The 14627-nt window shown below is 43.8% G+C and overlaps 1 protein-coding gene across 1 annotated transcript; it reads right to left on the bottom strand.

Annotated features, from left to right (window-relative positions):
* Positions 1 to 4131: 4131 nt before the first annotated feature.
* LOC129333943 (cation channel sperm-associated auxiliary subunit delta-like) lies at positions 4132 to 6519 on the bottom strand. The gene has a single exon (XM_054985874.1). It carries the CDS (start codon positions 6517 to 6519, stop codon positions 4132 to 4134), a length of 2388 nt encoding a protein of 795 aa, XP_054841849.1.
* Positions 6520 to 14627: the final 8108 nt, after the last annotated feature.

The following is a 14627-nucleotide window of genomic DNA, read 5'->3' as shown; positions in this document are numbered from 1 at the left end:
CACAGCCTGCCACCATCATGGGCAGGATCACTGCTGGCAGCGTGGCCTCAGCACTGGGCAAACTTTCCTCCACTGCCCTCTTGTAGGGGACACCCAGTGTCATGAGGGAATGCACGCATCAGCCAAAAGGAGTTGTTTTACTGCTTCAGAGCAGATATATCTGTCCAGTCACTGTGGGTCAGGGCAGAGACCTTCTCTGCCATCATGTGCCAGAAAGCGCAGCAGCAAACAGCTGTAGAGCTACCCTTGGCAGTGATGAGTGCCACACTGCCATCCTTTACCATCAGCCCATATCAGCATCTTCTCTGTCTCAGTCCAGTTAGGCTGCTGGTGGGCATTGCCACATACAGGGTGTGGTATGGCAATGCCACCATGCCACTGGGGAATGCAAGGGCAGAACCAGACACATTGGAAACCAATTTACCACAAAATACAACCCTGACTCCTGTTGGCTATGAAATGGATACAGAGCAGCAGCAAAGCACCATTGAGGCATGACCCTCTTGGGGATAGTGGTAGGTGGCTGTCTGGGTTCACAGGAGCACTGGCCATGGGCCCTGCAGTACAGGGAGGCTTCCAATGCACCATCCTCTAACCAGCTCTGCTTCCCAAGCCACCAGATAGCCCTCACAAGAATGGTTTCGTTTCCTCCCACCACTCCTGCCAGCTTTCCAGTTGATCCATCTCCAGTCTGTGCTGTGTATACTTGGGTGGCACAGCAATGCCGCAGGAGGCACCATGCCAGGCACTACCATAAACACATCAGCACCCTGAAGCTCCCTGATAGTCCCTGCCTGGAGCAGTTCCTCCTGAACAGGATGGCCATCCAAGTACTCTGCAAGGAGCTCAGCCCAGTTCTGCAGGCAGTTCCCATCCCCAGGGCCCTCCCCATCCTGCAGAAGCTACTACTGTCCCTCTACTTTCTTGTCACAGGATCATTCCAGACAGTCAGGTCAATGTACTAGAGATGCCCACAGCTTCCTGGATGCCAGAGCAGGCTGAGCTGGTCACCCTTTATGCTAGGTTTGCCACATTCACAGATTTCACAAACCTTATGGCAGCAGTTGAATGCTCATTCCTCCCTCCCCCAGGAGGAACCACAGGTCTACCCCAGCCAACACTGCTTCTACAGCCTGGATGGGCAGGCCAGTTGTAACTATCAGGTCATCTTCACAGACCTCATGGCCAACTCCCAGACAGTGTGCACAATGCACACCATATCTGGTCTCAACTGCTTGCTGATGCCTAGCCACAGGACAAAAGCTGGTTGCTGGGTCAGTTCCCATTCAGAGAGGAGGGCTGTTAGGCAAGGATGGGACTGTGATGGCTTTCTCTGCCACCTGCTGTGCTCATATCTGTACATACCGCATGCCAGTGGATCATACTGGGAAGAGCCAGTGGATCATGCTGACCATAACCAGGAGCACTGTTGGACCTGCATGCTGATTGACCTTCTGAAGATGCACTATCATGCAGTCCCTGGACATCGCCAAGCTCTTCACTGCATGTGTTATCCACAACATGGCCATCAGGCAGCAGCTGCCACTGCCCACATGGGGGTCTGGGAACGTGGGGATGGGCCACTGGAGCCAGCAACAGCAGCCAAGAATGTTTGGGCTGTTGTGGAGCAAGTCTGAAAACACAGCCAGTGACCATTCAAGGGTGCTCTTTTGTCCATGGTCAGTGCCCCCAGCCCATGGTGCTGCATCTGGTTGGTGGATGGGTAGGGTGCTGTTACCTTGCTCAAGGAGCCAATGCCGTGTTGTACCCCTATGTGGTCTGTGTGGTGGACTGCTTTCTCCCCAAGCCCGCATAACCCCTTCCACCGATGCCCATAGCAGAGATGGATCAGATACTTAATGCATCCATCTCCACTGGTGCACAGCCTGCTGCCTAGACCCTGCAGGAAGAGCTGTATTCAGACAATGAGGACAGGGCCGAGATTAATTGAGACTGAGGTGTCCACAAAGTGATGGGGATTGCCAGAGCCAGTAGAGCTTTCAGGGATTGCACAAGGGTTGCAGTCCATTGTCCTCACAAGCTCATCCTTTGCTAGGACCACCAACACGCTGAATCCAAAGAGGGGGGTGGTCTTAGAAGCAATGAAAACCAAAAAAATCACAGGGACCACAATCCAACAATGAAGTTTTATGTTCAGAAGTACAGAACTAAATTTCACACTGCACAGTGAAGAATAAATCAATTTTGGCCGGTGAGTCAAAAATTTTTTAACTGTAAACTCCTGGCTGGAGGTGGCAATGTGCTTGCCAGCTTCAGACTATCCCGTTTTGCACCCGTGTGCTTCTTCTAAAACCACTATATCTGGAATTAACATACAGGTAAGGTATAAGTGCGTATTCATCTTATAAACATTGTGACAAAACACTTTGTAAGTTTTACAATCAAATTTATGCATACATAAATTTCTACTGTAAAATAAAACCAAGCCCCACATCAAGGAAAAACTCACTGAGGTTAAGTCATCCACAATTTTCCAGTCACATTTAGTATGGTCTGTCTCCAAAGTATTTTTTCACTTGGTGAGGTAACGCGGGATGGAACTGCTATTTCAAGTCATGATGTTTAAGTTAGACACACCTACTTTATGTTCTGTTAAAGAGGCAGTATCGTAATTGACCAGTGGGTAAGTTACCAAAACTTAAATGTGATGTACAATATTTTAGTGCAACCAAATCTTACAACACATCAAATCTTGCAAAACATGACGGACCTAGAAAGGGGGTGAAATCTACCTCATTATTCAGCACTCGCTGTGTGGCCTATTGATGGCTGTTGCACGGCTGCCATATGATGGAAGACATCCAGGGGCAATGGAAGACATTCATGGATACTTGCTGGGGCCACCAATCCATGAATTAGCTGCTAGACCTCTGCCACACAAGACTTGAGCCAAGGCCTATAGCTCCTCGGGATCCTCTTCCACTTTGCAGGAATGTAGGCTTACCGGTGTCTCAGTGGCAGCAGGGGATCCCCTGCTCCAAGCCTCGACCCCCCCACCCCCACTCACCTGGCTAGGGGGGTGGGAGTGCGGAGAATGGGCCTAGGAGCTCTGGGGCATGCAGAACTGCGCTCCAGAGCTCTTCCTTGTCACACCGGGAATGGTGAAAATGACATCATTCTCGGTGTGACAAGGAAGATCTTCCTTGCAGTTATTAACATATCTTCTTGATACCATTTTAGCAAGAATTACCTAACCATCAGTAATAAATTTACTACCTTAATGAAGAGCTATGCCCATGTTTAGGACTAGCCATTTCCACATCAAGTCATTCACATCTGTCTTCCTATCGAGTCTTGCCAAAACAATCCCATGCCTCTAGGGGCCATCAAAGATCAGCTCCAGGGTCCAAGAAGTTCTCCATAACTTCATCTGGCTTGGACCCATTTATAGTCCAATTACTGGGAAAGGATTTTTTCTCTAAAATTCCATTTTTCCTACCATGAAACCATCCAAGTATTATGAACTACATTTCATGTGCCTAATAGTGTATGTTTTCATTCGGGAGAGCAGGAACATAATGGGGTACAGATTGTACATTTTTAAACTTTTGAACTAGAGGGTAGTAAAGTGGAAGCATATATAGAATCAGTGCATAGAATTTACTCCATGTAAATACTCCAATGTTCAAAGTGGCTTTGGGCTAAAACAGATGATAGATGTTTTATAATAGGAAAATAAGACTTGGTACTACGTTTAGCAGATTTCTGGCCACATTTAAAAATATATTTGCATTTCATTTTTTTAAAAAAGATTTAATTTGACAATTCATTTGAGAGAAAAGATATAGAAAAAATGTCCAGAATTTCTTATCAATGCTAGTAAAATATTTTTTTTACTGATACAATTCTGAAATGGAAGTGACTTGAAAAGAAGCAAAACAAAACATATGCTAAGAATATTATTAAATCATTTATAATTAAAAAGTCAAACAGCAAAATGGTTCTTTTCAGCATTTTATCTGTAAGATCACATTCATTTAGAAACAAAACACATCGTTAATATTTGTTCACCACACAAAGAATTTAGTGCTCTTACATTAATACAAGTTTGATCATCTCTCCTAAAACTGCCTATTTTGAGCATGGAACTTCAGATCTGAATTATTAGGTCTAAAAGGTTTTAATGGCTGCATTTTCTCTCAAATGTAATAATTTAGGAAAGAAATATCCCATCAAAATTGAACCCAATATAAGAATTAGGACACCAATTAGCATACCTATAGGGTTTATCTGTGATTTTGGGTGGGCACCAAGCACGTATACACTGAAAACAGTTGATAGTTCACAGTAACTATATACTGTGTCTACAACAATGACTTTGAAGACATATATGCCATTGTACTGTGAAAATATTATCCTATTCTCTTCATTAAGGTTTAGAACTTGGTATTTTAAAGAAGATGCTACTAAAGGTCCCTCCTCATTGGGCACCTTACAATTTCTATAGCTAATTCTGTTCCATGAAGTATGTGGGTCTGGATAAGGTTGCATTTGAAAAGTTCTGGTCCAGTTCTGAGGCTGTGAGATACATTTAGCTTCTGATGCAGTCAGGAGATAATCATAATTATGCATTCCATTTATTTCAAACAGTACAAAGTCAGCAGAAACATATTCCACAAATTTATCATCTTCCCACAGTTCAAGTACTGGAAGCCATGGGCTATCATAATACCAGAGAATTGGACATCCTAAACGTTTATAAGGGTAGGAAATGTTAAGGTCATCTTGATCTAGATGCTGTCTACCAAGGAATGCTGGATCATATATATCCCGATGAATTGTATAATAGAAATTATTCCGTAGTCTGGCTTCATGTAAGAATCCTTTGTTGCACACTGTTATATTTTTAAAAGGTCTAATATGTTTAGTAGGTGGACAGTCCATTGCAATAAGAGCTGTCAATGGATGCATGTCAATGCAGAATATGCCTTTGTTGTAGATGTCCACAGTGAGGGTAGAAATTCTTGTATGAAAAAGGTCATCCTGAAAGCTACGTTCAGCTATGCTTGTGAACTGCTGTTGTAGCGCTGTAACTTGTAGGCAGTACTTAATGTTTCCATCATAGGTATAGCCATCCTGCAAAAGTTTTGCCTGAAATCCCAGCACATGTGGGTTGCTCACAGTTACATATGGGAAAGCCCCAGTGCCTGGCTTGGGCACAAATGTGATGTTAAAATGAAGCTCCTTCTTCATGTCTATATAGTACATTTTGTTATGGAAATCACCACTGAGGATCTCTACAGGACAGGGCTGCAGGTGTGGCCGCACATTCATGAGCCGATCCTGTAAGTTGATGGTGCATTTGTGAAAATTATAAAATCCAGTTTCATTGCTGGGGACAGGATTGAAAATGGTAAGCATTCCAGTGGTATCAAACATTAACACATCACAGTGGGTTGCACTCTCACTACTATTTCTCTCTCCAATTAGCACCATTTTTGTGGAGACTATATCCAGCGTTCCATAGAAAAGCTTCTGATTCTTGGTGAGGGCTGCGACCTCACTGCTGGTGACAGCCACATTACAAATACCTTCTTCATACTTAGGGAGTGACTCGTTAACGTACTTCTCTGTGGGAAGGACAGAGATGGGTTCTAAAGTCAGTCCATTGTTGAAGGAGAACACTAAATCATGTTTAGTCCAAAGCATGATAAAACCTCTCAAACCAGGAGGCATTATGCTCAAAACACTCTCATTTTTGTAGGCTCTCAATGAGAAGATGACACCTTTGCGATTGTTCATATAGCTTGTGCCACTGTATATGAAATAAGCCGACCCATTACCATTATTCTCAGTTTGATTGAAGAGCATTCCAGTCTGTGCTATTGAAACAAAATTGTAGGCTGCAATAAGGATGCCTTTAGGGAATGGGGTAATGTAGAACTTAGCAAATGAGTAACCTCCATCATCTGAGTAGAAGATGTTGCTTTCTTCAGCTATATTCCCTGAGTCATATGCCAGAACATAATTACTGACTTGATTACAGACAGGATCACTTGTAGAATAGCAGCAATCCATGTTTGTAATCTTAGTAATGGGTTTATTAATCCCATCTGATATTAACCAGGTTTTCCATTTATAGAAATATATATAGACTTTTCCATTTATCACTATGAGCACTCGAGAATTTTGCACAAATGTAGCATCACTGACTAAAGCAGGTGGAGTCACAAGATTATGTAAAATGGTCAGTGGCAAAAGACTACTTTCAAATCTATCCAAGCTGATGAATACTTTTTCCCCAAGGTACAGAGCTGGAGGAATGCCTCCAGAGAAATACCGTCCACATGAGTGCTGTATTAGAATGGGGTCAGATAGATTGTAAGAGAGATAACTACCTGCTAATACTGTTGTTGAGTGGAGAAAGTCACTTGTATAAACAAGTCGCTCTTCACTGCATTGCCACCAGCCACCATTCACCCTACCTGTCCACAGCAAGAACTCTACTAATAGGATAACATGGGTGTCTGAGTTGCACAGGGCTGTTTTTTTATTCATTCTTTGTTGTCAGTGATAACATAACATCCTTGTTAATTGTCCTGCTTTTAGTTCTACTCAGACCCAGCCTCCAACTGTTGTTCTAACAGCAAATTCTGAGAGACGGTTGGCAGAATAAGATGGGGGAGGGGTTGTGAAGGGATTGTCACATGATGTTCTGGGTGGCTTCATCGCTGACTCTATATATACACCATCACAGACAAGATTATTCTTGCAAAAATGCAACACTCCTGCCCTCTTTCCCACAAACCAACACTCTTATATTCTGGAATAACTACCCCCTTCACTTCCATTCTCACAGTCTCTAATGTGAATTAGAGTCCCAATTTATCTAGAAAGGTAGAAAACAGGAAAATAGCTTCCAGTCTCCTCCTTCAACCATTCTCCCCTTTTTGTTTTTGTGTTGTATTGTGGGAGGGCGGAGGCTTTAAAAGGCTACTTGTGATTTTTGAAATTTGTTGTATCGAAGATATTGGAAGGATTATAAAGATTCAGGGAGCACTCCTAAAGATGCTGTTATGGGGCAGGTTTGCAAGCTTATTGTTGAACCAGAGAATCCCAATGTGAGAACAGAGTTTCAATGTCAAATCAAAGAATCCCATTGAAAATTGTGTTACTGAAGCAAGGTGTGTGTGTGTGTGAGGCTTGCTGAACTGCCGAGTTTAAAAGGTGGCCAGTTAAGGTGGCTTGAAGGAGGTCCATTGGAGCCCAGGCATTGGGAGAGGGGAAGAATGGCTGTTGGCACCGTGGTTCTCTCATTTTTTGTGTTTATTTGATTTGGAGTTGTCTTTTGTGTTTGTGGGCATTTGCAGACATGCCACAGAACCTGGTAGCATGCAGTTTCTGAGTGAGGGTCTACTGGGGCTGTTGCATGTCCTTGCACTGTGCTGTGAAAGCTGCCTAAATGTGTCTTTGCTTTTTCTTCAACAAATGTGGGAAACAAGGCATGCTTTGTGTTAGTTGTGTGCAAGGTAAAGGAGGAGATCTCATAAGGCAAGGCTCTACTGGGATCTCTTCACTGGGGAGGCCATACCCTGTCATCATTGGGTGAACCCATGGTCTAATGACTGGTGGGATAACTTCATAATGTAAATATGGGATGATGAGCAGTGGATTTCAAACTTCCAGATGAGCCATGCTACATTTATGGAGATTGATTCAGCCCTTAAAGGCGCAGCTCCTGTGGCAGAGCATCGTCATGCAGAACCTATTCCTGTAGAGAAGAGGGTTGCTATTGCACTTTGGTACCTAACGAGCCCCAACATATACCAGGAAATGAAGCAGCAGTTTGGAGCTGGCCTCTCCATCATGGGTGAAATTGTCCTTGAGGTTTGCTTTGCTTTTGGGGTTGAGTTACTGAAAAGACAGTTTGCTGAGGCACTGAAACTGGAAAATTAATTTTAAAAATGTTATTTTAACCTTGTTTCATTGATGAATCAATCCAATGATAGTCTGTTTGCCCTGGCCTCCATCTTGCTGTTATGTATCTGGTATGCTTTAATTCTGGTGTAATTTGTAGATGATGTGGGCTTGTCATTTTAAAAGACTGCATGAATGGGAGGGAACAGAGGGGTCTCTTCATGGAGATGGCCCCAGTGCTAGGCTAGGCTCAGATTTCTCCAACAACCTGCTCTGCTGAGATCAGGGCCCAGTCAGACCTACTATCCTTCTGCTGGGCCTGCAGACACATGGCTGAGGCTGGGCCTTTGCCAGCCTGAAAAAAGGGGTGTATAAAATTCTAATGCTCCCTGTGAAGGCTGTCCACCATCCTGTTTTTAAATTTGTAAGTCTGATTGCTGCTGCTGTATGACTAGAAATATGCTGCTGTTTTAATGATGTTTTAACGTAGATGGAACTTTTTATTGTGTTTTAATAGGTCGTTATCTGCTCTGAGCCCACCTGCGGGGAGGGCGGAATAGAAATTTTAAATAAATAAATAAAAACCCCTCCACCTGTGTCTGCACTTCCCTTGGGAAACATATAACCATGATTGAGGGAAGTCCTCCAAGAATACATGCAATAGTAAACCAACCAGATGCAACCACCTTGCATGTCCTGTGGAACCTAGAAAGGTCTCTCCAAGCAAGTGTGTCATCAGACAGAGCATTCCACCAGGATGGGGAAACCACAGAGATAGCCCTTGACCTGGTTTTTAATTGTTAATATATAATATTTATTGTGTTTTTAATGTTGTAAACTGCTTCAGGCTTTGTTTTGAGAGAGAGGCATCTAAATAAAACAAAACAAAATGAGGAACTGCCAGTGTTCAAGGACATGATGGAGCCAAATATGAATGTAATGAAAGCTATGGTTCAGGCACTCCAAACTCTGAGTGAGTTGATGATTGTGCAGCAGAAGGCATCTAAGCACACCACCAATGCCCCCACAACCCCCCCCCCATGTTTTGAAGAGGATCCTCACAGGAGGTCAGCACTAGTAGTTGTACAGCAACCCATGACATTGCTCACAGATCTGAAAAGCATTTGTGTGTGGAGCACAAAAGGAAGTGTTACAGTGACTATCCCCATAGTTGCCTCGGTGATAATGTACCAATCTGGAAATCACTTTAGTGTCTCTGGTTGTTATGCAATAAATTAAAACACAAAATGTGAAGTAACACCTCTGTGTCAATGAAACTTCCATTATGGTCAATGGTCCCCTGCAGCAGCAAGGAGCAAAACTTCTTTCAGTTCCCGTACTGATCCATTCTTCATTCAGGGACATGAATAGGAACACGAGTCCCATTAATGGTGCCAATGCAATGAGGGAAGCCAAGATGATCAAAGCCATTCATTATCTGATGGTGGAGGAAAAGTAAAACAGGAATTACTTTTTGATTCCACAAAAAAGAGTAGTAAAAATTCACATAGAGAGGAACCAATGCACCCTACCTCAGTGGCCCAATGTTCCTCCCCAGTCCTCAAAACAGCATGGAAACATACCCAAAGGACACCACCTGGAGGTTGGCAATCCTATAGGGTAGGTCTCCTTGCTGGCTGGACCTGCCCAGTGCTGGGCTTGCTGTGCCCAACTTCAGCTATCTGTCCTGAGATCCTTCTCCTCAATCTGGGGTCTCCTGGAAAGCCTCCAGAGCCCTCACCATCTTTCCCAAGCTAGTGCCTGGTTCCTCTGTGTTCTGTCCAAGGGATCCAACCTCCTCTCAGATGCTGCTTCTTCAGCCTCCTTTGCCTGGTCCTCTGGCAGCCCTCCTGGTGGCTGGACACTCAAACTGGCCTCTGCTGCTTCCTCACAGCACAGGCATCCTCCCACTGCCTGGAGGGCCATGCCTCCTCCTCCTTTGCTGGCATCTCACTGTTTTCAAATAGCCTGCTGGCTGGGCCAGTTCCTGCTCCCTCCCCCCACCCCCACCATGTCAACATCGTGTCACTGTGTCACTTCTAGCTGGGCTGCCAGGATTGTGCCATCAAGACTCGGGCCCCACAAGATGGCCCAGGCAGTAACAGGAAGCATCTTCTTGCCTCTGGTGCAACATGCCTTCAAATCAAGAGGTGAGTTCAAATGGAACTTGAGCCAGGGGCTTTTGAGTTCTGAAGGCCGTAGCAGCTCATTTCTGTGACCTGACCGTGTAGGCTATGTACAGATAATGCATGTGTTTTACTTAAATCTGCTTTTAAAGTGAAATGGATGTGCTGGTCCCTGTATTGGTTTAAGTATGTGAAAGGACAGAAGCCTCTGTGGAGCTTGTCCTCCTGAACTCTTAAAAAAAGGTACTGTATGGCATGGATGAGGGGCATGGGAGGACATGGGAATCTATGAAAAAATCAAAATCAAAATGGGAGTCCTTGGGACTAAGCAGGAACCTGCTTTCTCCCCTCCCCTGCTATTTCCTTTTCCCCTTCCCTGAAAACCCCCACAAACTCTTTTTTCCTGCTTCCTTCTCTCCTCATGCACCAGCCAACCTACCATGATCTGCCCTTTCTTCTTCAGTTTTCCCTTCTTCCTGTCACCTGGCAGCCTCTGTCTGGGAAACTTGTGGCCCAGTTGCATGATGTTACTTTCTGAGCTAGACCCAATTGCATGGTGGGGAACCGGCTAGGACTTGCAAGGGGCACCTGATTTTACCCTGTATCTCCTTGCAAACATTATTTCCTCTTTCCCTCCTCCTGGCAGCTCCCATATCCTCCCCCTTCTCTGCTTCTATCTCACCTACCAACTAACCTTTTATCTGCCCCCCCACCTTCAGCTATGTTTATTATTAATTTACTTAATTTATACCCCACCTTCGTCCAGAATGGGAATCCAAAATAGTATTGGAAATAGTTATATTTTGTTTACTAGCAGAGTTACCCATTCAGAAGCATTTCTCCAATGTGCAGTTATTAGGTCCTTTGACCTCCTTGGGGAAGCATTCTCACTTTGGACAAAGAGAGGAATCTTGATAATCAGGCAAACAGCACACACGTACGCACGCACGCACGCACGCACGCAGAGACATGCAGCACCCACCAATGTCCAGGCATGCTGAGCTGCCTATTACGACAAGCAGTTTACATCATTTTGTCCTCCGTTTTATCCTTACAACAACCCTGTGAGCAAAGGTGGACTGGAAGTGAAAAACCCTGGAAAAGTCCCCCGCCCCAGATCACCTTGGCCCCATCCCCCAAAGGAGGGAAGGAGAGAGGAAGTGAAAACCTGCCTGATCCTGCACTCCCAAAGGGGGAGGGAGGGAGGAAAAGGCAGCCTGTCTATCCAATTGGTCAGGTGCTGCTTTCCTCACACAGCATTTGAGTAGGCAGGGAGCCACTTCCTGCATCTTGGGCACTGCCTCCCTTGCCTCATGTGGGCAAGGTGCTATCTCTCTTGTGGAGGCTCAGCTGTGCTAGCCTCTCACTTTGTGCAGGGTGTGGGTGGGCTGGGTGCTGTCTCCCTAACCTTCCATGGGCCAAGCCAGGTACTGCCTCCTCCCCACCTTCTACAGGGCTCAGGCCAGGCAGGCTGAACCTCCCCTGCCTTGCATGGAGCTCAGATGGGCCCTGCCACATTTGATATATTTGATAAATCAGCAGAGCAATATATATTATGTAAGCAAGATATTTCAAATGTACTTGTACATCATGATCATAATTAAATGTCCTAAGATGTCTCAAAATCCTGGATAGGTAACTAATGACCAAAAATGTTGGCAAAACACACTTCTGTGAAAATTTTTATGAAAGCTGATGGTTTTTGGCAAGCCCTGCTAATTATTTTTGATAAGTACTCTGCAAATGTTTTGATGCCTCATTCTCTATTGGATGTAAGAGGAAATTAATAGAGAAGCTATCTGGCAGAAAGAAAAAATAAGATGTTCCGGACATAAAGCTAGATCTGCTAGCACTAAAAAATGAGGGTTTGACAGGCCATAATCCATAACGTAGTTTATTGCTTTAGAACACAGCCAACATAACATTGAACTCTGCCCTTTCCGTTATTCAGCAACTCCAGAGGCTGAAGAAGTCCAAACAACCTTAACCAAAGGGACAACACTCTCAAACCTGCACGACACCCACCTTCTCTTAGCCAATGTAGCCCTTTATCCAACAAGGTGTTACCCTTTCCTGTTTAGGTCTTGGAATTACCTCCTGTCAGGAATAGGATCTCCAGGTGATTCCACTTCAGTCCCTTCTACAGGCATAATAACAGTCCCAGTTCCTGATAGATCTTGTGATTGAACAGGGCGTCTAGAAGGAGGAGGAACAACTCCAGAGTGCTCCACTGGTGGTGGTGGTGGCTTCTGAGGACTCTGCTGTTATCTCTCCACTTGAGGACAATCACCTTCTCAGTTGAACTACATTCCAATGCCATACCAACCCCCTGCACATTTTGTAGGACATAGGCTCAATGACCACAATGACGGTAGAAGGAACCATTTTGGATCGGATCCAAGTTTCCTTGCATAAACGAATTCCTGAGGTACAAATGAAGGGACAGCTCTGACAGAGAAGTATCCAAAATTTGTTCCTGTTTTCCTGTAGATCCTGCATTAAATCTATATGGGGGTGGTCAAGGCAAGTTTTGATACATCACCCCATCTATAATTTAGCAGGACTGATTCATGTTGTTGAACAGGGAGTAACATATTCAGCAACGGCATATCGTTGAATCTGCTTCAAAACATCCTTTGTGGTTTGCACCATCTGTTCACCTTGGCCATTGGAATGGACCAATGATGACAACTCTAATCAGGTTTCTGCCTGCCAGTTCCTAGAATTCTCTGAATACAAATGCAGACCCATTGTCTGAGAAAATTGTGTCAGGAAACCCATGGGATTAGGTTACACAATGTTGTGATTGTTGCTGTTGATGTTTGGGATGGCACTAAGGCCACTTTGAGCCATTTAGAATAGGAGTCAATTATAATCAAAATATTCTTTCCCTTGAATGACTTGAAAGATCAATATGAATCCCTGACCAAGGCTTCTTGGTCACTTCCCAGAGAAAAGAAGATGCTCTTGGTGGGTTATACCTAGTAGCCTGGCATGTGCTGCACTCCTTAACAGTTTTTTCTCCATGTCCAAGTTAATTCTAGGCTGCCAGGTACAACTCCTAGCTAGTGTTTTCATGTGAACAATTCCTGGGTGTGCAGCATGCTGTGTGAACAAGATGGTTTGCTGACACTTTTCTGGAATGACAACACAGTTTCTTACAGCTAGCATCCTGGTGGATTTTGAATAGCTTTGAGTTTCTCTGGTAGTTCCTCAGCAGGCCATCCCTTCCATACCCAGTTTAAGATATGGACTATGTGGGATTCCAGTCAGTCAATATCACAATTTGATTGTCCCGGAGAAGTTTGCCTGGGAGGTTTTTCAGCATCAAGACTTCCAATAGAGGAGATACCTCTGAGTCAAGAATATGAAGTGACAAGTGGCAACTGACACAGAGCATCAGTGATTATCCTTCCTGGTTTGTAGACCAACATGTAATCATAAGCACTAAGCAGACTACTCCAGTGCTGCATACATGGTAAGAGTGGGTTACTATGGGAAAAGATGATGGAAAAGATTATGGAAATAAGCAGCATCTGAGTTTCTAGGGAATTTGGGAATAAGAATCCTAGGTATCTAAAATCCTAATATCAGTTGACCTGGGATTTATATTTATCAAGGCATCTGGTTCCTTGATGCTGCTGAACTACCATTTGAAGCGCTGGATGGAAAATGAGGAAGCAGGAATCTTCTCTCTTCTGGCCCACTCACCTGACTGCAGACCTTATAGTTTCCATGAGTAAATGTAGCTGGGCAGTATGTGTGCTTGTGTGAGTGAGTGAGTGTGTGTGTGAGTGCGCGCGTATAACTGCAGAAGAGGGAAAGAACTGAAGGGAAAGGAGTTCTTCTAGGCTCAAGATCATAGGGCTCATCTTCATATAAAAGACAAATGTTACAATTCACTAGTGTTCATACAGCCTAAGGAATATGAACTTTGGTAGTATAAGTAAAACGAGAATCCATTTTTTTTTTAGCAAACTAAGCTTAAAATTTTTATCATAACATTCATACTATTCCTGAAAAAATTACAAAAGTTATCTAAAATAATGAGGTACAATTGTAGTTAATGCTGAAAAATTTTCTAGTAATAGACAAAATAGTCGTTTTTTCTGCAATGTGTTGTGCTCAGTGGTTTACAGTTATGCTTTAATGTAGTCTTCTCTCAAATACTAAATGCAAACAATTAATGCAGTTAACTTGTCTAATCCTGCTGCTTTACTTTAGCTGACGTGGTGTAAAGAAGCCTGAGAAAAAACAGGTGAGCAAACTGTGCTGCTCTGTCCCATGTTCCTGGAAGTTTCCTGCTCCCTCATTTTCCATCCAGCACTTACAAATGACATAAATGACACAAATAAATAACATAAATAAAGAAAATGGACACTTGTTTGGACTGGTGTTGTGGCTCCTACGCTATTAAAATGGAATTGGGAGTAGCACAATGCCTTCAGTTGTGCTAACAATTTATAATCCAGGATATGAAATTCAGTATTCCATGTGCCTGATCCTGTATGTTTTCATAAAGGAACATAATAGGAAGCCATATGTTCTTTCATTTTTGTACTACTGCATGACAAAGTTGAAAAATGTTTAGAGGCATACCATCACATTTATCTAGACTAGGAT

Source organism: Eublepharis macularius, chromosome 7 (genome assembly GCF_028583425.1).
Source record: "Eublepharis macularius isolate TG4126 chromosome 7, MPM_Emac_v1.0, whole genome shotgun sequence".
Lineage (NCBI taxonomy): Eukaryota > Metazoa > Chordata > Lepidosauria > Squamata > Eublepharidae > Eublepharis > Eublepharis macularius.
Note: the sequence above shows the minus strand (reverse complement) of the source record. Positions and strands in the feature narration are given on the sequence as shown.